The sequence below is a fragment of the Coturnix japonica genome, chromosome Z, assembly GCF_054131305.1.
Source record: "Coturnix japonica strain WE chromosome Z, WE-NBRP24, whole genome shotgun sequence".
Classification (NCBI taxonomy): Eukaryota; Metazoa; Chordata; class Aves; order Galliformes; family Phasianidae; genus Coturnix; species Coturnix japonica.
Window position 1 is genome coordinate 43132542 of NC_140702.1, and position 23883 is coordinate 43156424.

Sequence of the window (23883 nt, forward strand, 5' to 3'; positions counted from 1 at the left end):
GAGGAAATACTCCCTGCATTAGAGACAGCAAATAATCAGTACTCGAGAAATGAGCATCTAACACATGACTGCTGTACAGAACCTTTTATGAATTCCATGCATAGGGATAAACCCCACCTTAGATCATATGTAAATCATAGTATGTAAGTTGGACTGATTTTTAGAGTTGCTGAGCACCAATAATTTCCATGGAAGGACTATGCCACATATGATCAACTTCTTGTGCACGTAACATTCCTACATTGTGTTATCTCAGTTAGGAAATATTCCATTAGGTACTTATTTTTATTCCAGACTTTCTCAGCCAGTCTGGATATTAGACAAGAGTGTTCGCTATTTTGTAATGAGTCTGTTTTGCTTCCAGGCAGCTAGTAAATTTTAAAGTTGAAGTGTTGCAACACAATTTTGATTGTTTCTGAGCAACTTTGGCAAGTGAGCCAGTGGCTGTGCTTTTTGTTTGTAATATCTTTTGATCTTTAATGGACAACAATAATAATGTACTAAGAGTGCGACATGACTTCGATGCTTCTGAGCACACACAGCTGTTGTGAAAGTGTAATTCTGTTCACACCGCAAGGACCATCTCACTAAACACCTCAACAGGTATGTACTGAATTATTGGGCCTTTCGAGATTCCCAAACCTGTCAGATTTTACACTAAAAGCTATAGGGTAGCAAGCACTGCCATCAGCTATCAGTTCTGCATTTAACCCGACTATCTGCTCACAGCGTCGGCTATCCTACCTCCCCAAGTGCCATCTGAACGTTAACATTTTTTATGCATTCCATGGCGATGACTGATTGTTTTCTGACTCTAACTCTTGATTAAGTATGCAAAAGGCATGTTTGCCACTGCCAGCAAACCAATAATTCTCACTAACATCTTCAGAGTTACAACATTTATAAAGTTGCAAAGTGGAGTAAACAAACCATCTGTTTGGCTTTACCATATATGTCATGCTCTCTTATTAGCATATTACGATTCATTTAGTAAACAAATTTGGTGATTTCGTTCATGTCAAACTTAGAGGGAGCTTGAAGATGATTAACATTCCTGGGACAGGCACATTAATACATTGCTTCCTCTGCAAAGTTAAATGGCTTCTCAGGAGAATCACCCCTTGTTGACAAGATGAGACTGTCAATTTTGTTTGCCTGCCACATTAGGGGCCGTAAGGGGATGGGAAGCTCTGAGAAAGAGAAGCAGTGTAGGCAGCATAATTCACTGCGAATTGAAAAAAGAAGTCTAATTCTGATAAATGGTCGACCCCAATACATCCTACCTGTTATTACAACAGACGTGCCGTATCTGTGCAGTAAATTAGTTAAACCCCTAAAGAGTTTGATGGGAGCTTATCTTCAAGTGAATAATTTGAGTGTAGAGGGAGCTGTCTTCGTGACCAGTGTGAGTGATTTGTTTCATATTGAAAGGGATTGAAATGACTGGGCTCCACATCTTTAATTTGCAAGAACTTGCTTGTCCTTTATTTCCTGCATTTAATAAGCACTTTTTTTTTCTTTTACTTTTTTAATAGGTGCTGAACTGTATTTTACCTTTTGGATTTTCTCCCTATGAAAGGTTAATATTTTTCAGATTCTATGCAATTTAAAGCCTCAATAACTGATGTTTATTACCCAAATGCTAATGTAAGAATGCCATAGTTTTATCAGGCAGCATAGTGTTTTATCTTCACTCACTGTTTTAAAGTCTGGCCCCTATCCCTACTTTCCTTACTTACTCATAGATGTAAATTAAGCTTGATGAGGTACACAGAAGTGCTAACGCACAGGTGAAAACCTATACTTAGTTCAGATAAAGGTGAAATGCATAATTTAGGTCAGATCAGGATTTCATCCTTTTATTATCTTTGCTTAAATTTATGGATTTTTTTTATTTTTATATATTAAAACTAACAAACCTACAAGAGGAATTGAGCAGCATGTCTCAAAGACTACTGAGGTAGTGGCAATATTAGAATAGTAACTGAGGAATTTTTTTTTTATTAGTTTCCATTAGTAATTAAATTACAAGAACTGTCTCACTGATTTTCTTAAGTAAATGAGAGAAATGATTGCTGTTGCATTCTTGAAGAAATACCAGAATTAAGGCCATATCTTTCTTCATAAATATGTACACTGTTATATTTAGCTAGAGTTATTGTCTTTGATTTTAGTTGTGTGAAACTCAGCACTTTTAGTCTGCAGAGATTATGAGATAGTGTAAAATTCTGAATGTACTTTCATTATGTTCACATATCTTGAGCCTTTTTGTGAGTTGCAGACTTAAGTAAGCAGGAAATGAGCATGAAGGTAAGACCACAGTATATAGATATGCAAGAAAATAAATAATGTTGAATTTAAAATAAAAAAAAAACAACAAAACAAGTCATACATCTTAAGTGAAGGCCTTTGAGATAGAAACAAAGAGAACTTTGGCTTACATCTAATTATAGGTAGAAGATACCATTCATTACAGGCTGAATGGTGAGAAAAATTCTACTGACTTAAACTGAGATGTGAAAAAAATCTCATAGGATAAATTAATGAAAGCTCTGTTATTTATATGTAGTTCACCTTGAAAGTAATGCCTCCTATTTATTTCAGTGGAAAATATAATAGTCAGAAAGAGCACAATAATACTGTTTGACTGTGCAAATTCTCAGCTACAAAATGCTATTTTTCAACATAGTCACCACCATTAGCCATGCCTTTTTGACAACGAAGAACAAGAGCCCGCATGGCCACCCAGAACATGGCTTGTCGTTCACATCACTGTTGCCACTGCTGAAATGCACCCCTGCCACCTCACTGTGCTTGCATCTACTGTTTGGTCACTATAAATATTCAGCAATCTTCAGTGAACGTCAGTGAATGCCATTTTTTCTGCATAAAGGAATTCAGTTCCACGCCTTTTCTTCAGACACATTTCCATGTCAGATGCCATTCTGTCAGACTGCTTCTCTGCTGCCATATGTCACGTGACAACAACATACAATAGAGTACTGGTGGGAAGGTTCAACTTCTACTGCCATACCACCAATATCCACCTCTGACATTGCAAAACGAGATAATAAAATAGGAGGCATTACTTTTGGAGCATCCCTCATATTATAAGTTGATCTGATGGCACCTCATTTTATAGCTTGTATGGGACCTGTACAATCTGAGCCATTACTTCCATATCCATCTTTAATAAGATGTTTGGCAATCTCCATGTAAACCATTGGACAAATGTATCCTGGCATTTGATTTTAAGAATCTTAAAACTGCTTATAATTGTGTTATTTCTGGTTTAATAAACAAATATTCTGTATTCTTAAATTAAAATGCCAATTATTATCTGGAAAAAAGTAGAGATGTTTAATGCTTAATCTTTAATACATTACATTTTGAAATTCAAATTTACTGTATTATTTAATGCTAGATTTACTTAAAGCAAAAAATGCCCAAAGACTGCAAAGCAGAGCTGCCTGAAGCCTGATGGTTCCCTCACTCTAAACTCCTGTCTGTGATTTCTTTGAGTTCTTTGAATTATGTTGCTGGGTGATGGTGGCATTACTTTGACAAAACATTTATGCTAGAAAATGTTTTCAGAACATCTGAATCATATGAGATTGGGATAATTGTTCTATTTGGATACACAGGAGATAAGAATTTAGAGTATATAACTAGCAATGCTGAAATTACTTATTTCAGATTTGTTATGAACACTGCCGGGGCTTTGATGTTTGAGTGATATTTTCATGACGGAACTTTGTCTCTTGTACTTAGCCAAAAGCAAAGGCCCAATAGCTGGGACATTCAACTGAGACATAGGCTGGCTTCGCCTTCCTGCCTGACTGCATTCAGAAAAGATTAATAGGCTTCTCTAGTTCCTCAGGAACTTCTGGTGAATCATTCTCTTTTTCTCTCACTCACTAAAAATTGAAATGCAATAATTGATTTCTCATTATTAAATAAATAAATAAATATTTTTTTAAAAAAAAAAAAAATTACACTTTATGCTTTATTTCCAAAAACCTGCACTGCACTGTTCACAAAACACTTAAGTCTATTTTTCATGCAGATCCTTTTGTGTTCTGTGTGATACCTGAATTTAAACAAACTGAATACTTTCTGAATTCCCCGACTCTGTGTGCTCATTGGAGTGCATTTTGTCCTGGTGCTGATAGGACTGCAGCAATGGGTGCATCCAGACTTGGCCTTGAGTCATGCATAGAATTCATGCCAATTTCTACAGCAGTACAAATTTTACTCTATGGTAAATTCCTCCTCTCTTTGCTTCAAGAGATTAAAAATAAAAAAAAAAATAATAAAAAAAAAAAAGACTGACTACATGAAGATAAACTAAAATAAAGCGGGCTTTACATTTTTCGTTCCAACAAATGGATAGTAAATTAACAAAATCAGATTCATTGACAAGTGAAGAGAGGAACTGCTGATGAGAACCCAGTCTGGATTTATGAGCTGTGTAAATGACATGTAAGTTTAATTGACCATATTTCCTAAGCTTGCAATCTCTTTTCTTCTGTTGAGGCATAGTGCATCCCTCACAAGAGAAGCTTGCTAGTAGTAGATGGGGTGAAACCAACAACAAATTCTAATTATGAAACAACACTTCCATGAATTTCACAAGGGAAGGAAAATAATACCACCAGTGGGACTGTGCCCACAGTCAAAGTGCTGCTGTAGTCACTGTAGCACTCTGCATTGTGCTGCTGAAAGGACAGTGTTGAACAGGAAAGTGAGATGCTCTTGCGAGTTGGCCACAAACTGAGATTTTATGTGAACCGTCATTATCATTATCATCTTTTCAGCAGCACTGATGCATTTTGAAGATCATTGTATTTAGAAGGCTGAATTCCCTCCTGTGAGAACTTTCCACATAGTTTTCCCCAGCATATGTCTAATTCATGAGTAATAACTTGGAAGAAGAATGTTAATTATATGAAAAATAAGGCATTCTGGGCTTTCTAAAATAAACCAGATTTTGCTGAAGTTTCCTTTCCACAGCAGGCTGCATCCCAAAACATCCTGGAAAAATATTCTCCTTATTTTTAAGGGTGCATGACACGTAGTACAGAGCTAAACAGATGCTAGGTGAGTCCTTGGCACACATATTATTTCCAGTTGCTGAAACTAACCCTCCTCACTATCTCTTCTTGCCTAGGACAGGGTAGATCTGCTGACTGGAGCTGAGTTTAACTAAATCTGCATTTAGTTAAACTCTTTTGTCCTCATATATGTCTTGATGAGTGCATTGACCAGTTGTCTTGCAATATTTCCATTGCTAGGAACAAACCTCTAAATTTGTTAGCTGCTGCACAAGTAAGAAGTCTAAGAAGTTCAGAGTCATTCAGAGGATTTTTATGTGTTGATTACTTTATGTTTATTGTGCATATGTATACTTCTGACACTCATGTAAGTACATAAAGCATTTTTCCTTGCCAAGACAGCAGTGTAAAAGGCACCAGAGACAGCCTTAGATTGGCAAGCTCAGGTATAAGGAGTAATGGAGCCATGAAAAGCTCAAGCTTGCTCTTTCTTGCTTTGTAATTTTCTGACCCATTTGATGGCAGTGATCAGGCGATGGAATAAATCACTGTGCCTCAGCTTACTTGGTAAACATCGTTTGTATAAACTCAGAGGAAGAAGGAGCAGTGTAGCATTGTAGATCATGTCTGGGAACAGAACAGCCAAAGAAAGAAACAGAAGGTGCTCTTCTGCCTTTCCGTTTGGATAATACTCTTCATGGCTTCATAGCAAATCATGATTCATTTCTACCGGTAAGCTCAGTCATACTCTAGTTGACAATTGCCAGTGCTTGCCTTTTCCAAAAGAGCTCCCTTTATGAATTTCACAGTCAGTGCTCTTTCTAATCTGTCTGTATCTTAAATCCCCCCCTTTTTTTTTTTTTTTTTTTTTTTCCTTCCAGAGCCATTTTTTAGAGCAGCACTTACACACACAAGGACATGCTTCTGCAGAGGACTGCCTTGTTGTCTTTTCTCAAAGAAGCCCTAGGTCTGCTGCAGCCCAGCCAAGCCTGAAAAAAACATTCCTTATGCAGGGCTCTTTTCAAGCAGCACCTTGCATGGGGCATTCAGTCTGTGCCACATGTAGTTGTGCCTCAGACAGGAAGGGATGAAAGTGTACTGTTCTGTCCCTCTTATCCTAGTGATCATTCAACTACTGTAACAGCGTATGGCTAGTAGCTTTAGCTTACAGTGTTGTTAATTCTGGCAAAGTTTTAGCCTCTGTGACATTGGCTTTATCCTAAGATTTCAAATCCCCAGTGTATAAGTATGTGAACTTTTTCTCACAATACCGTCCCCTCATACCTAGCAGAATTTTTTTTTTTTTTTAAGTATGATATTTAGGTAGAGTGTTAAACACAAGTGAAATAGATTAAGAAATGAATGTAGAAGAATCAATTCTTTTGAACTGCGGTTGCATAATGGAAATCGACTGCTATGAATGAACCTATGTTCAGAAGTTATGAACAGCAGAGCTAATGCACTGCCATGAGTTCATCTTTATTATTGCATTATACCTGAATCAATTGATAAAGTAGTTTTTTTTTTAAGACTAGGAATGGCACTTAATTGAATAAAAGTCAATGTAATTATATTAGAAGAATCCAACAGTACTGCTGACAGCGGAAAAGGGACACTACTGAGCAGAGTGCCAGAACTTGTCCACACATTTCTGCACATCGTTTGCCTGACAGATATTATGGGCTGGTACATACTTTAATTAGATTACTGATTGCCACTGCTGTAAGTGCGAATTGAATAAGGGAGGCATCTCTTCTTATCAGAGCATCGGCAGGCTTTGCATCCTTATGCTGGTCTTTCTCAGAATGGTCTCTGTCCATCTGGGGCTCAGTGGCCCCTCTTCAACATGATAATTTATTCTTGTCTCTTCATTCAGTGAGTGTTGAAGTTATTTTCACTGCATGGCTGGCTGTTGTTCTTCTCAGCAGCAAACCACAGAAAAAGTAAGCACAGATGAGTGAGAAACAACAGTAACAGCTATTCTGACTAGTTACTACGCTGCAGAAAATTGACGTAGCAGGGGAGTGAGGAGGGGAGAAATCATAAGAAGTAAACACATGAGCACTTTATGAGTAGTTTGCAGTTAGCATTATGATGATAAGCACAAATGCACTTTTATGGTCATGTAATAATACCAGTCAGTGTGGACAGGCCTTCACAGTAAGCATTTCCTGTACAGCACTTAGCAGCTTTACTTGGAGCTTTATGCCATCTGACACCAGGAAGGCAAGGGTCTGTCAGGACTACTGTTTATCATTCATGTATGTGCACTCTGCATGCATCTGTTTAGAACTCATTTGTGGATGATGATGGGGATGCTGTGAATATGCTTTGATTAATTTGCTTTATGTTTTTCATATTGTGTGGTTGAGTCAGTATCCATCAAGACAACAGTGTAAGTGAGATTACAACTGACAAAAACAGTTTCTTAATCAAGACTTTTAAAAAGTCTGTATTTTATTGATTTCAGATATTATTTTCTTTTGTCTTTTTTTTTTTTTTTTTTTTTTTTTAACCTGATATGTCTGGATTGGAATGTGAATTTGTTCTTTCTCTCTCTCTCTCTCCTCTTTTTCTTTCTTTCTCTCTTTCTTTCTTTCTTTCTCTTTTCTCCTCTCCTCTCTCTCTCTCTTTTGTGATCTCAATTTAGCAAAAGATTAGAAAGCTGATCTTATCACAAGGTAAGCTCAGCCTTCCTAAGTGCAGTGTGGGAATATGCATAATTACAGTTCTGCGCCTCAAAAAAGCAGTAGTGCTATATTTGCTTGTGTGAAAGGAATGTTTCCCATGTGGGAAAATTAAAAAAAAAAAAAAAAAGAAAAAGAAAAAGAAACAAGGAATGCTCTCCACTTTTTTTTCTGCCCTTGCCCATACCTCTCAACTGTCTCACATTAGGAGAGAAATTCTCCATATAGACCTCCTGCACTGGAATAATTGCGTCCTGAGCAGATATGATTGAATTAAACTGCAGTTCAACATCAGTTTTTTTGTTAGAGAACAGTTACCTGCACTTGCAGGTGAGTGGGATGGATCACTTCTATTGTTTTCTCTTTATTTATTACCATAAATTATGATCAACAGGTAGATGAATCACAAAATAAGTGACATAAAAATGTACTCCGGATGTATTTAATCTGCCTACATTTACATTTTCCTTGTTTGTCTGCATTGTATTGCTGTACCATGTTTGGGACTTCAGCTGGTTGAGAGGTATGTTTCCAAGGGTTTCTAAAAACAAAAGTTTCTGATAAGGAAATACTGCTAATAGCTATTGTTTCCCTTCTCCCTCCCCCCCCCTGTTTTTTTTTCTTTTTGTTACAGTAGGACCTAAATGTCTGTAAAATATTTAATCATTGTTATGTTTTCCAGTGTCAATTTTATGCCTAGTGCTTTCTTTCAAATTAAAGTATTCTTGTGTTAAAACTCTTTCTCTCTTTCTCTCTCTCTTCCCCACCCCCCATCCCCTCTTTCCTTTCCTTCCTACATTTGGGCTCTGATCTGCAATTTATAATGGGCAGACAGACTGGTGAGTCTGCATGTTGTAAATTGCGGGTTTGGGTCCTTAGCTTGCAAAGAATGTCATGCAGTAGAACTTCGCTAATTCTTTTGTTACTGACTTGAAAATCCAGACACCCTCCAAAGAAGTTAAATAAATATTTGTCATTTCCTCAGTAATGGCGCACGTTTTGAGTACTGAACCCTGAAGTTTTCTAATAATGAAAACTTTGTACTGATTTCTCATCACTAAGCACTTCAGCAACAAAAAAAAAGCATGTTCTGCGGTCAGAGGTCTTTGATGACTACGTTTGTTGGTTGCATTCTTAATCTAGATAATGCAGTTTTTCAAAGAGGGTTTCCTGCCACTGCTGCAAATCAGTGAGGTTCTACTGCAATGGATAAATAAAGCCAATGTCAAAAGTGGAGAGTAGAATGCAGCATTTAAAATAATACGCTGTTTTACAGAGTTACTAACCCAAAGGCTTATGTTTGTTTGCAAATGTGGAGCTTTACTTCTTGAGAACAAAGGCCCTGATCCTGTAAAACACTTGAGAATATTTTAACTTGCAGCTCTTGGGATCTGGTCCAAAGACCACTGACGTCAGTGACAGCTTTTCCAGTGTCTCTTGAGCACTCACAGTGACTTCAGCACATACCTAAGCCAAAGCCCAAGGCTAAGTGCTTTGATTGATTTGTGGCAAAAATTTTGATTGCCATCAGTTTTTTTGTTGTTTGCTTGTTTTTATGAAAATTATATTGCTTGGGTCATTCAGCACTATATCAGGCACCGTACTGGGAAGAATACAGTGAGGACTGGCAGCGTCCTCCCAGAAGGATGGAACCAGTGACTTTGGCTAAGATTTTCAGAAACTGACATGTGAATTTCAGAGACTTGTTCTCCTAAACCCTTCAAATCTTCTCCGTGATGGTTTGGCCTGATTCTGAATCCTTTTATACCAGAATTAAATTATCAGAATCAGGACCTCTGACTGTGTCTCATTCAGTTATCTGCTTGTTTTATTTTTGTTTTTATCTCCTATCTTTCACTTACGCAGTTATGTGAATACATATGTATGTATATTACATATTTATATGTATATATGTATAATTATACAAAGATCTGGATATAGGTATGGATATAGAGATACAGGTACGAATGCACACAGATATTTCAGATATTAATACTATTTTCTCCGGAGAGAGATTTTTAGGAAGGCCAGTGAGGGTTCAGGAACCAAGAATAGAACTTTGCATTTTCTCTAAGTTATAGGTGTAATCTAGGAAATATTGGATATAAGGGCTGTAGCTGCTGTTGGGAAAGAATTTTGAGGAACAGTAGCTGGAAAGTGATATGGGGGTTTATTTTGCTTGACTTGTTTTGTTCAATAGACCTGTTCAATTTTAACAAGACTGAATTTTCCAAGAAGCACAAGTAGGGGATATTTGTATGTTATTGCTAAATCAGAATTTGGGTTTGGTGATTGGCGACTGTACTTTTAATCAAAAATACTGTACATTTTTCCTTTCTTCCCTTCCTTCTTCCTTTCCCAGACACAGTGCTAATATAAACCTGCACCGTAAACTGTTGACCAAAGAACTGGATGACATGGGCCTGGACTCCTCACAGCCTTCTCTTAGTAAGGACCTTCGTGATGAATTTTTGGTGAAGATATATGGCGCTCAGCATCAGATGGGGCTTGACATAAGGGAAGACACCTCCTCGCCTGCTGGTACTGAGGATTCCCATATGAATGGGTACGGCAGGGTCATGTCAGAAGACTATATGGTTCTAGACCTGAGCACCACCTCCAGCATCCAGTCCAGCAGCAGTATCCATTCCTCAAGAGAATCTGATGCAGGAAGTGATGAGGGCATTCTCCTGGATGACGTCGATGGGGCAAGTGACAGCGGGGAATCTGCCCACAAAGCAGATGCCCCTGCCTTAGCTGTAGGTATGGGCACTGATGTCCCAGGATCCCTCATGTTCAACAGTGTTTCGGTGAGCAACGGTGGGATAATGTGTAACATTTGCCACAAAATGTACAGCAACAAGGGAACCCTCAGAGTGCACTATAAAACAGTGCACTTGCGAGAGATGCACAAATGCAAAGTCCCTGGGTGCAACATGATGTTCTCCTCTGTCCGTAGCCGAAACCGGCACAGTCAGAATCCCAACCTGCATAAAAACATTCCCTTCACTTCAGTAGATTAGTTCAAGGATGGACACGGCATAATGCCAGCTCTCAGAGAGGGCCCACCACATTTGAACTGCCATATACAGCCTCCCTTGATATATATATATATATATATATATAAATATACATATATATATAATCTTTTTCTTTTCTTTTTTAACAAAAGAAAGAAACACCAGGTGCTTTTTCCCTTCGTTGGTCGTTGTTTTATTTTTTCTTTTTTTTTTTTTTTTGGGGGGGGGGGGAGAGGGGGAGGGAATAGAAACAAAAAGGTGGGATCTTTAATCTGGGGTGAGATACCCTTCAAGAGGAAAAAAAAAAAAAAAGCAAACAAAAACAAAAAAACAAACCCACAGAAAACTTGCAGTTGTCCTTAGTTCTGTTAGAATGTTCTCGGTCATCTCCAAAGAGACAATTTTCTTCTACCCATTATTATCACCTGAAAAAAAAAAAAAAAAAAAAAAAAAGAAAGAAAGAAAAAAAAAAAAGAAAAAAAAAAGGAAAAAAATTGCAAAGGAAAAAAAAATAAGAAAAAAAATCTACTTAGTTGTCTTTGTGTCTTCTAAGCATTGGGGATAACGTTCTACTAAGCATGGCTGTTACACTTGTATATATATATTGAGCCTTGACAGGCCTATGATGTAAAACAATTGTATTGATGGTGGTTTAACTCTTTTTTTTATTATTATTATTTTCCTTAATTTTTACAGTTACATTCAGCTGTTAGATAAGCAGGAAAAAATAGTTTGCTGGCTAGTTGTACTCATTTATGTTAGCTTTAATGCACATTTTTAAAAGAACCACGGTCTTGTTTTAACTACCTGCTAGATATAAGTAATACAGAGGTGCTGGCATGCTTTACAGTACCTGATCTGATACCATTTTTTTGTCTTGTACTATTACATAAATCCAGTCATGCACTTTTTCGTACACTACGAGGGGATGTGTAATAATATCCATGCTCTTTTTTTTTTTTTTTTTTTTTTCCTTAAACTATTGCCATAATTTCAGTAAGTGTCTTTAAAGAAATACACTTAGATTAAAGTGGTCTGGTCAGTATGAGGGCATGAATGCCAAACAAAGAGTATTAGTGTTTAGTGTTAATACAAAAGTGCCAACTTTGCACACATTTTGAAAAAAAAAAAAAAAAGAAAAAAAAAGAAAAGAAAGAAAGAAAAAGAAAGAAAATGTAGTTACTTATTCACCATAACCACAGTTGTCGTTTTTGGACTACAGTAAAAAGTACTGGGGAGGGAAACGGGGTAAAGTGAAATACAGAATTCTTGGTGCTTTTTTCAAGTGCCAACTATTACTAGAAACAATAGAGCATCCTCATTCCATATATAATACATTATATGAAAGAAGAAAAACAGAATTGTGTCACGTGAATTGGTGTAAACTTCTTTTTTGTTGAACATGCATAATATTTGGGGATATAAATGCTGATACTACTTGTCACAGAACAAAGATGAATATAATTTTGTGTGCTTCTTACTATGGCCTGGATTTTTTGCAGTGGTTTTTTTTTTGTTGTTTGGTTTGGTTTGGTTTTTTCTTTTTTTGTTTTTGTTTTTGTTTTTGTTTTTTTGTTGTTTAAAAAGGAACAGGGAAATAATGTTAACTATGTTAACTATGATGTTCTGTAAAGTTGTCCTTTTTTTTTTTTTTTTTTTTTTTTTTTGCAACGGAAAGTTCTGTAGTATAATTAAAGCATGTTTTATAGAAGCAATCAAAAGATGTTAAAGGCAGAAGCACTTAGAAGCTCTGAGAACACATGCTGGAATTGTTATTGGGTAACTTTCCCTTTGGATAAATTGCAGATCAGAAAAAAAAAAAGAAAAACAACAACAACAAAAAAGGATCTCTAGTTGTGTTAATGTTTTGTGTTTCACCCACAAGCTTTGTCAGAAAAGAATCAAAGCCCAGGAAATAGAGCCAGCAAGACAGAGAGCATGGGCAGGAAAGGGAGAAGGAGCTAGCCATTGAGAAAGACAGAGAGAATGAGAAGCTGTCCTCTGAATTGTTTTTGTTTCCGGTGTTTACACATGTTGCTCGAGCTGGTAAACCACACTGGCAGGCTGTGTTACCGCAACATACTGTGTGAGTGATGGTATTTACTTACGTTCAGTCTACAGCCAAAACCGTTGTTGTAGACTCTTCTTGACAGAAATAACAGCAAAAACGAAGGCAAAAGCAAAGCAAAATAAGGGGTATTTCAGCATCCAATAAAATATTTGTTCGTTGAGAATGTGTTCCTTTTCTGTACTTACTGACCCAGAATATTAGCCCAGAGTCAGAAATGCTCCTATGCTTCAGCTTGTGGCTGTTTTGATTTGTTGCGCATTTTGATCATTCTTATCTTTATGTCCACATCAGTACTTACTCCTGTTACATTTTTCTAGAGGAACCTCTTAATATGGATTTCCTCTTTTACAGTCCTTTTTATGCATTTCAGTACTCTTGTTTCCAAAAGCAGCAATCAATAGCTAATAAATCAGTATTTTCAGCTGTAGAAAAGAGAAAAATCCTTCTATGTTAATTCTCACTGTGCTTCTGTGGGTTACAAGCCTCTGATCAGTTTTTGATTCTGTGCACTGGTGAAGCTCGGAAAACTTTTTGTGGATCCCGCAATAACTATAATGAAAGTTTACCCTCTGGTTTAACAAAAAGAAAGTTTATAGCAAAAAGCAAGGCCGTTTCACTAACTGTTTTTCTTTCATCTTTTTTATTTTTCCTTGAAGTCTCTACTATTTTCCCTTGTTAAATTGAGTATAGAGATCTGCTTTGCTTTGTTTTATGTTGTGCAAGCTCAGTGTGTTAGTGACAGAGGAAAATTAGAACAGTAAAGGTGCATTCCTCTAAAACACATGGTCTTTTGTAGGGTTACCTGCACTGCACTCCTGCCCCTCTTTCCAGGCTACTAGGAACCAAGCAAGACAGATAGTCTAAAAACCAATACAACAACAACAACAAATTGAATTATTTCTATAGGGAAAACTAAACAAAAGAAAACAAAAACACTGTTTTGAACTATGTATGTTATAAATAAATATTGTTTTTAATGAAAAACACTTGAGGTATATAAGTAATTCCTCACTGAATGGTTCTGCATTCTCATTTCATTCTCATTCTGTTGGAGGTCAAATGATTTTGGAAAAATTGTTTGAAAAAGCAAACATCATCTGTAGATAAATTTGGCAGATTAATTACAAGAGTAAAGATCGGTTTATTTCATAAAATGAAACAGGGTTAAAAAAAAAAAAAGTAAAAGAGCAGGGACAAACCTTCAAAAGCCACTACAAGTTGCCCTGCAATACTTCTGTTATGGCATCTTAAACTTCATTCAGATTATGCTTAAGCCCTGTAGGAAATACCATCTCTATGCAAGTACTAATTTTATTATGGACAGGGTATTTCCCTCTGTTGTTTCTAGGTGACTCAAAGTGTTTTTTCAGTGGTGGAGACACTAATATCAGAACACTCTTGGTTTTAGGAGGGCATACAAACTATTATGTAATTGAGTGGTATTTCACTTTATCCTATTCAACAAGCATCTTTATGAAAGTGTATTTGTCACAATTCTTCCTGTGTTAGAATTTGTATTCCTTGAAATTATCCAGACAATGATGAAAAGAAGGCTGGATTGTAGAAGTTTGGTTTTACTGACAAAAATAGCAAAGCAGATAGCATTCCTAGGTGAGGAATGCTCAGCAGTGACCCACGCTGCAACACACATAAAGACTAAACTTCTTACTAATCCAGGACAAGGCATGACTGTAATGGCATGATGATGACAAGTGTTGGACAGTTGCTTATGCCATCATAATCCCATGACTAGTCCTTCAGTTTGCAAAATTGCCTGTCCATGTTTGTTCTACAAGAATTAGATTGAATTTGAGGAATTTGAGCTCTATAGAGACTCTTCATTTTACTTGGAATAGGTTCTTTGTTGTTTGGTTCCTATAGTTATTCCTGACATGTTTTTCACATTATTTTACTGTTTTGTTCATTCAAAATGGTCGTATTTTTCTGTAAATATCAAACAGGCTTTGTCTTCTTCAAGAAAATAACTGCATACTGAATCTCTTCTGGAATCAGAATTACTTTCTTCTTAAGCATTTTTTTTTCCTTCTAACAGCTTGTTTTTCTTTTGTTTTTCTTTCTTTCATTTATTTTTTCCAAGAAAGTGTGTGATACCAGATAATTACCAAGTAATTCTTGAAAATCTATATCAAATAATTTGGAAGGAAAATAGCAGAGTAATAGTACAAGAATGGGAACCGGAACTAGAGCATCCATAACACTGGTGGCCCTTCTCACTGCTTAGTTTTTGGCAGATCATATATCAAAGATGTTTGTGTTTCCTCTGTTAAAATATGGCTGTCACTGATATGATCTTAGTCCAAAACCTAATTATTGAAGAATTAATTAATATCAGTATAAATATCTTTGCATACTTTGCAGTATTTAGTCAGTTTTCTTGGACTACAGAGGTTGCTCCAAAAATAATGCCTCCTATTTATTTTTCTGGAAGCTACAACAAATTCAGAAAGCACAGTAACACTATTTGATGATAGAGCAAACTCAGTTACAGAACACTGCTTTTCAAAATCACCACCATAGCTCTTCATTTTTGCCAGGCTTGTAAAAATTTGCACAAGCAGAGGTGACCTGCTGTTGCTGCCTCCACTGCCAAAATGCACAATCCACTGCCTCACTGTGCTCACACACACAGTTTGGTTTCCATAAGCATTTGGCAAGCATCGATAAATGCCAACAGGTGCCATTTTTTCCACACGGAGATTCTCAGTGACACACCTTTGTTTCATATGCTCTTCCAAATCAGATGCCATTTGTCAGACTATGCCTGTGCTGCCATCTGTCACACAGCAACAACATGTGATGGAGTATTGGTGGGAAGGTTCAGCTTCTACTGCCATACCACCAATATGAACCTCTGAGATTGTGGGACAACAAAATGAAATTGGAGGCCTTACTTTCAGAGCAGCCTTTGTATATCTCAATCAGATACATTTTGTTATGGCTGAGATTTTACCTTTGTCTCTTAAACTGCATCTGGCTCCATGCTGACACTGCAGTAACACACACAAACTATAAGCACTCTGCCACTGAGGCACAATTGAACTTGATACAATTTGGAAAGTATGGATTGGAAAGGCTGTTAGCACATACACAATACTATGAAAGGTCTCATATAAGTTTTTCATGCCTAGGCTCATAAAATTTGTGTTTCCAAGGTACTTCACATAGCAGAAATTGTTAACTGTATTTGCTATGAGTAACCTACAGTGTATTTCCTCCCTCCCTCCCTCCCTTTCTCCTTCCTTTCCTTTCTTTCCTTCCTTCCTCCCTTCCTCCCTTCCTCCCTTCCTTCCTTCCTCCCTTCCTCCCTTCCTCCCTTCCTTCCTCCCTCCCTTCCTCCCTTCTTCCCTTCCTTCCTCCCTCCCTTCCTCCCTCCCTCCCTTCCTTCCTTTCTTCCTTCCATCCTTCCATCCTTCCTTCCCCTCCTCCCTCCCTTCCTCCACTCTGGAAAAAGAAAGTGTAATTTCTCGGCCTATTCTATAAGTTTATGTTTTCTATCACTTTTCCATTTCCCATTTCATTCCCCTCCCCCTCCCCCCCCCCCAAAAAAAAAAAAAGAATAAATAAATATAAATAAATAGATAAATAAATAAATAATAAAAGCTGTTTAGGAAAAATAATCAGTCAGGTACTGAGCAGGAGAGCAGCTGCCAGGGGAAACAGCACCTCTATCAGTCCGGTCCAGTCTGGCTCATAGGAAATGAGATGGCAGGCATTTACTTCAGTTTTCTCTGAGTTTTAGTCTTCTCAGTTAAACCAGTTCTAGGATCTAGCATAGCTAATTACGTGGGGTAGGAATGTGCCTAAGCAGCAAGACAAGGAGCTGTGTGATTATCTGAAAAGATCAGAAACGCAATGATACATTGTTCAATCTGTTCCAAAGACAGGAACAACTTATAAGAGTGAAATTTTGTTGCAAAATTTTCTCTTTCTGTGAATTTGGTAATTTAAAATGAAAATATGTGGTTTAGGCCTGTTTTTCACAGTGTTGTTAGAAATCTGCCACCATCATAAAACACAGCATCTTCTAAGAATACATTTTTACTCGGATTCTGCAGAACATTTTCACGTCTTTGGTGGCCAGAGTAGGAATAAGGGAGGGAAAGGCACAACATGCTCCTTGAAATGTTAGATGCAAGTTATGTGAAGAGAATTATTAGTCCTTCTTCATCCCAAGAATGTTTATATCACTCCCTCTTTGGGTTGTATTAACAGAATTATTCATTTTTATTTAAAAAAAAAAAAAAAGAAAAGAAAAGAAAGAAAGAAATAAAGGAAGAAAAAAGAAAAAAAAGAAAAGATGAAATGCAGCAAAAGCATCTGTAGTAAGAGCAAGGAGGCAGCAGAAGTTCTCTGTAGGGAGAAGGTGAGTGGCAGACACATGATGGCAGCTGGTATATGTCCGATTCCTTCTTAATTTTTTTTTCTTATGCCACTACTTTGCTACTATAGTAACTCAACAAAACAGTGACTCTCGTGCTACTTTGCAAGATAAGCATCAGCATATCCTGCTGTCGCCACATGATGAGTTGGGTTTTTTACCCCTCCTGTAGGGACATAAAAGGAACTCTTTTCCATACCCATTTTTTTTCTTTAGAGCAACATCATATGATGGACTGAACCTTTCATCCACATGTTTGCCCGAGTACATGTCTGTTCCAGTCCCACGGTTTCTGTCTCTTCTTGCCAAGCAGCATTATCACTGCCTTTGAAATGGCCTGGAACAGACTGAAGCAGCAACTTTTTTTACATGAGTAATATTATCTTGAATCGGTAGTTAACTAGTCTTTATGTGGCTTGTTTTCTGCAGTCAAGCCATGATCCTGAATGACAGTTTGAGTGACAGCTTTGATTTTTATATTGAACATGTATATCTCAATACTGTTGCTGTTGTGTTTGGTATTGGCACTGAAAAAAAAGCATTTCTTGGCCATGGAAGGGTTAAAAAATGGACATGTTTTTTGACAAGTCCTCTGAATTTTGCCAGTATTACTGTTCATTATGATGACACTGTATTTTTTTTTTTTAATAGCAGCTGTAGTTGTCATAAAACTATTTTCCCATTCCTCTCCTTTAAAGTGTGGTGTTGTAAATTCATGTGACCTTTCCTGCAAAGAATAAATATTTCTTTTTTTATATAAGATCTCAAGACAAGGCTTGGTTTGTAACAAATAGTGGCCCATTACAAAGAAGGGGGAAAAAAAAAATAACTAGCTGAGCAGCAAGATGCTTCAGTTCAATTTCACCTCATATCTTTCTAATAACTTACTTGTCACTTTATTACCTTCCAGTAATGTGAATGCTGCTGACAAGACTGTCACACTAACAGCAGACAACACCCTCTCTTGCTTAGCCCCAGCTCTCCTGGCTACTTATTGCACTGGCCCTGAAGGGACACAAACTAATAGTGTGCTTTCAAGTTCAGCACTTGGCCATCAAATATAAAAGGATGCGTAATTGCCTGTTTATTCCCTGTGAAGGGGAAATTGAGTATAAGAACCAGGCTTTCCCTCCCTGTTCCTTGACACACACGCACACGTACACACACACATCTGCAGTGAGTGAAGGGAAGTCCCATCTGGAGTGCTTCGATTTGTCTTTGGGAAGCCCAAGGCTGCCACTGGCTGCTCTATCGAGCTATCAAGCAGACAGTAACAAGATGGCTTCTTAACAAAAGGTCAGCTGAGAAATGCTGTCTGTGACGGCACTTTTGTCTGCTTATGTAGCAACTAATTGCTTCGTATTGGCATAAGCCACACTGTACCTGCTAGAAATAGATGTGCAGACTCGCTGCAGGTCTGACTGTGGGTTCAGCAGCAAACAGGACATGTAATCTTATCTTTTTTCTGGTTTAGCCCATCCCATGGCAAATTTCAGAGCAAAGCCATTCCCTCAGATTCCAATGGTGAATGCCAATTCCAGATATTCTTTCTGCTGTGACAGGAACATCTCCTGCTGAGGTCAGTGTGAACCTCTGTAAAGTGTTAGGGAGATGTATCTGAGACACAATCTGCTGCCCTCATACAAGGAGGAATTCACTCTGCTCTGATTTATCTCTTCATTAACAAGGACACTGCCAAAAGCACAGTCTCCAGCACTGCCTTTCAGACAAAGCACTCTGGAGAAGAAGAGTTTGAGAGGGGAAGCGGCTTGGGCGCATGCACCCTGCTGAAGAAGTCCTGCACATGTGAAAGGTCCGTGTGCTGGCCCCACCACCCCCTCTTCTGGTATGTGGGTCAGTCAGAACCGCTCACTGGCTGGCCAACAGTTGCTGGAAGATCATGTAGCCTAAGGATTCAGTGAGACCTGCTTTGCTCACCCAGCCAGCAGGATTTCTGTTCTGGGACCGTAGTACCAAGTCCCATTGGTTCCCTGAGTGCTGCTCACTGTGGACTGAACTGGTATTGCCCATGCAATGCGTAAAGAGGCAGCTTACAGAAAAATGCCAGGCCCGGAAGACCTAAACACAGCCTCTTGGGAGTTTGTTATTTTTCATAACCTTAGGTGATTCGTTACATTAGTGGACAGTATTTCCTATTTCCCAGATCTGGATGCTAAATTTCTTTCCAGGTCCTCGTGGTAATTACTGTATCAAAGGTGGCGGTACCCAATACAGTATGCCAAGGCCTTCTACCAGTCAGACCTTGGCTGGTGATCTTTTCCCTCCACATGCATCAGAAGCTATAAGGGCTGAAGCCATGAGGCAACTTCTTGAGGCCTGGCGCAAGAGGGAGCAGTGTCTGTGTTGGAGGTGCAAAGGCTGAGCTCAAGCCCTGCTCTCCCACAAGCTCTATATGCACTCAGTGCACACCAAGGCCAGAGCCATCAGCTTAACTGCCCTGTCCCTCCCTATTTCAGGGGCTGGCTGTGAAAAAGTCAGCCATTTCTGTCCTTGTGCATGTGCTTGTGAGAGACAGACAGAAAGTAGGAAGAGGACATAATGACAGTAAACTGAGTTACAAAGGGGCAAAATTACATCATTTTTAGACATTCATTGATATGTATGTTTCTTCTTAAACACCTAATTACACAAGAAGCTTGACAAAGCAAATGTCTATGGTGTAGAGAGGTTTATTCAGATGTTCCACAGACTTCGCATGCTGCTCTCTTCAAACCTTTGGAGAAAAACACTTCAGGAAAATGGAAGAAAGCATCCAGGGTAATTATATTTCTAGAGAAGAAAGAGAGAGCGAGACTAGCTAAGTGATGCATAAAGATTTTATAAGGCATCCGTTGTCAAACAAAGGGTTGGGAATGATCAGAGGATAATGCACAGTTAGGATGGCAAACTCATCAATAGTTAATCACAACCTGTCCGCTCCTGTTACGGAATGCATGAGACTGTGAACTGTGGCTCTAGGAGAGCTGTGGCACAGCCGTGTGTCCGCATCCCAGCTGGGGAATGGTGTACGCTCCTGCCAGCAGCCAGCAGCAGATACAGGCACTCTGTCCTTGTACCCCCAGGTCCTCATGTCCCTGTGTACCTACATCCCCATGTCCCCATGTCATCATGCTCTGCATCCCCACAGCCCTGCACCAGACCATGCCCCATTGTGCGGCGATAGGACAGTTCTGCAGCCGCAGGCACTGGGATCCTGGCCCTGCTCCTCTTGGTCTGTTCAATGACCAGTGAAATTAATAGGGCCACTTAAGCTGTACAGACTAAGTCTGAGTTGCTTGTTATTTTTTTTCAGATGGCATTTTTACATTTTTATTTCTTTTATTGTCATTATTTTTTATGAACTCTTGTATGATCTTCAGTCATTGTCTTAGTTTTCTCATTTTCTTCTCCTTTTCCCACCTCTTCTCTAGGAGAATCTCTTATAAAACTTCTTTCAGAAAAGTAACACATCCTCCTGATATTCTCCATTTGGAAAGTCTTATGCATTCCATCTGTGAAAATGGTCACCGTTTGTAAAGTGACAAGATGAATAAAATGGCCACTGTTGTGTGTGTGTGTGTCTCATTTAGCTATTTATAAATATGAAATTCAGCATGCTGCTTTTTCTTGTGCAAACTTTGGTTCCTATGTCATATGGGGCTACTTTCCATAATGCAGCAGTTTCTAAATGGGCAGTGTCTGTGTTCCCATCCATGCCTCCCGCCTCTCTTCCTGTCTGTAAGAAGGGCTCTGTGTCCCAGTTCAGTGCATGTGAAAACAGGTGTGAAAGCAGGCTAACCTGACCCCTGAGCACAGTCAAAATTTACCCTGGCCAAACCTCCACACATTTCTACTCACCTGCAAGCAGGTCACCACAACCTGTTTGTACCTCTGACTATCTCACTGTAGTGGGTTCATCCCCACAACCAAATGGGCTTGGAGTTTTGCTGAGGGCACCTCCTCATCAACACAGCTGTGGTTTTAACAACTTTGACTGAGAAGGTCACATGGGCAGAGAGAAGTATCAGTTTCCCTTGCAGCCACCTGCTGTGGACCAAATAGATCAGGAACTGTCTGGGGGTCCACACGGAGATGTAAGCTGAGAAAAACTGAATTCGAACCTTCATGCATTTGGTCACCCACAGCGGGCTGGTGGTGGTTCTGGCTGCAGAGACAAAAAGCCTGGAAACCCCTCCCTCTGCAAGACGGTCCCCTTACCACAGCAGTACAGCCAGCTCAGTGCCACACAGAGATGAGATGCTTGAGCTGAGCCATTGGAGGGTGGGGGGGGCTACAGCAGCAGGACGGCAAGCTCACTGCTGTCCATGTCTGCAGGCTGTGTCACACAGCGTGTCACCGAGCACCCCATGCACACAGGGCTGTCAGGAGTTGGGGCCCAGTGGATGTTTTTACAAGGGCCTTTCTCCATCTGGAACGGATGAGGCGTTTAATTTTCACTATTTGTTCTCCATGTGAGAAAAAGGTGAATGCTCTGCTGTCCTGCCTGCAGAACCAAAGCATGCACTATGGAACATAGCTGTACAAGGGGATATGAAAACGGCATCATGTTGATCTAATAATCGTGACATTGGTAGCTTCATAAATACTGTATGTACTCTAAACAAGTTTTTTCCATTAGTAGTCTGAGGGAATTAAAACTCCTCTTTTTAATTTGACATTTCTTTTCTTGTATCTTCTGTACTGTAACTGTCCTACAGTATGTCTTTTGCATAAAATGCATAAGGTTTTGGGGATATAAATGGAGTTTTACTCATACTTTGTCCAAATACCTCTTGTAATTTGTATCAAAATTCTTGTACAATTTTTATATTAAAGATTTATCAGTCACTGACTTTTCTTTCTCTGTCTTTTTCTTTCCCCTCTTTTCCTTCTATTTTGAGAGCCAAAAAACTTCTTTTGAAAGATTTGCTTATTTGCCAGAATTGAATATAGAAATATTTTGAGGGGATGCGTAACAATATTTTTTCCTCTGGCTTGCACACATTTGCCCAGAGATGTTTTGCATCCAGAGTCTGTCATTTAAACATCTGTGAAAGCTTCCTAAGATTGGCATTGCTCACACTTGGAATATCTGATAAGCGGAGAAACTGAAGTAAGAGGTCTTATAAAATGAACTTAGTGTCCTAGCACAGGTCACCCTCCCTTTTGCTTTTCAAAGCAGTCACACAGCTCATTAATCTCTGTTTGAGCTGGAGCATTCTCGTGCTTTGTGAAGGTGAGGATGCTGGCCAAGTGTGCTCTCCCACTGACTTCTGCCTACTGATCTAGCACTGGGCTGTAAGCACATACCACTAGAGGATTCACCTTCCAATTCTTGACATTGTCCTCTTTCTCCTCTTTGGTATAGGTGTGTAATGGGAAAATCCTATTTCCAAGTCCCATTTTGAAGACAGAAGGCTGTCTTTTAATTAATCTTCTTCATTTTCTTGTAAGGGGTGGCTGTATCAGCTGGCAGATTGTGAGCTAGATTCTTCTGGGGTAAACAGTTCTTCTTCAGTCTGAGCTTCTCTGGTGCTTGTGATGTTCCCCATTATGCACTTCTTACCAAAACAGAAACAAGCAGTTGAAGGGACGTCTCTTAGCAGGATATACCTGTGAATGCTATGCTCAGAGGGACAAAGAGGCCACATTACAAACATAAGTGAGTCAATGGGATGGAATATGATTCATATGAACTCATTCTAAAAGGAATATCAAAAGGCAACTTGTCCTGTTATGGGTTCTGTGTTGGCAAAGTGCTGAGCACTCTGTGCTGAATTTCAAGTGCATGTACAGTCCTGTTTAGTTCAAAGGGAATGGATATCTGCTTGCAAATATGCCCTTTTCTAACAGGTTGGCTGGGGTGGAAACAGCCTGCTCAGTATTTGGTAGAATTCAAAAAGGACTGTTGCAGCACATGTCCTTATCAGCAAAATGGAGGCAACTGGACTCACCAGCTGAATGTGGATGTAGAGGTGGAGAAAGAAAGGAATGTGAAGGCCAATTAACTAGAATTTGTTAAACACTGAGAACTTGAAGTCTGTGGAAAGTGGTTGGTTGGTCGGCTGGTAATACTCTCAGATGGATTTAGTGCGTTCCCAAAGCTATCTTCCTACCTTTTTACATCTCTGCCAGCACAAACAAATGAATTTATTTGTTTGTTTGCTTGTTTCTTGCAGATGGTTAAACTCTAGAAACAGGGCTTCTCTTTCCAGTCCAGATTTTCCCTAGCTTTAATATAACCTGTGTGCTAATATACATGGACCATATAGATAAAAGTTGTCCTCCACAGCTCCACTGTTTATTCAGTCTGGATGATTTTCTAAAAAACCCAACGAGGAGCCAGATGCTTTGAATCTGTTAATGACTTGTAATTGTTAGCTTCATGTATTTAAGTTACATGCCGCCACTTTTTTTCCTTTCTCCTTCCCCTTCCCCTTCCACCCCCCCCCACGTCTCTTCCTTCAGCTTCTTCTAACTTTCTTGTATTCCTTCCCTTTCCTTCCTTTCCCTTTCGTTTCTCTCCCCTTCCCTTTTTTTAGTTTTTATTTTTTCCCCAAAGTGCTTCAAGCAAATGCAGCTCTTCTTAATTTCAGTGGGTGGGAGAAAGACTGAGGAAGGAAAAATATATAAGTTAAGCAACTTTGTGGAA

At 38.8% G+C, this 23883-nt stretch overlaps 1 protein-coding gene across 18 annotated transcripts in view; it reads left to right on the forward strand.

The window, feature by feature from the left end:
• The window catches only part of BNC2 (basonuclin zinc finger protein 2), a 360639-nt gene that overhangs the window by 321030 nt on the left and 15726 nt on the right, over nucleotides 1–23883 (forward strand). For 8 of the 18 annotated variants that reach the window (XM_032441223.2, XM_085528308.1, XM_085528310.1 and 5 more), the window contains one exon: nucleotides 10104–22083. The exons of 3 other annotated variants lie outside the window; for them this stretch is intronic. In XM_032441223.2, coding sequence (XP_032297114.2) covers nucleotides 10104–10764 — 661 coding nt within the window. In that variant the 3' untranslated portion in view covers nucleotides 10765–22083. Of the gene's footprint in view, nucleotides 1–1535; nucleotides 1580–7704; nucleotides 7736–10103; nucleotides 22084–23883 lie in introns of those variants that run through there. 7 more of the 18 variants (XM_085528305.1, XM_085528307.1, XM_085528304.1 and 4 more) reach the window with 5 other exon arrangements.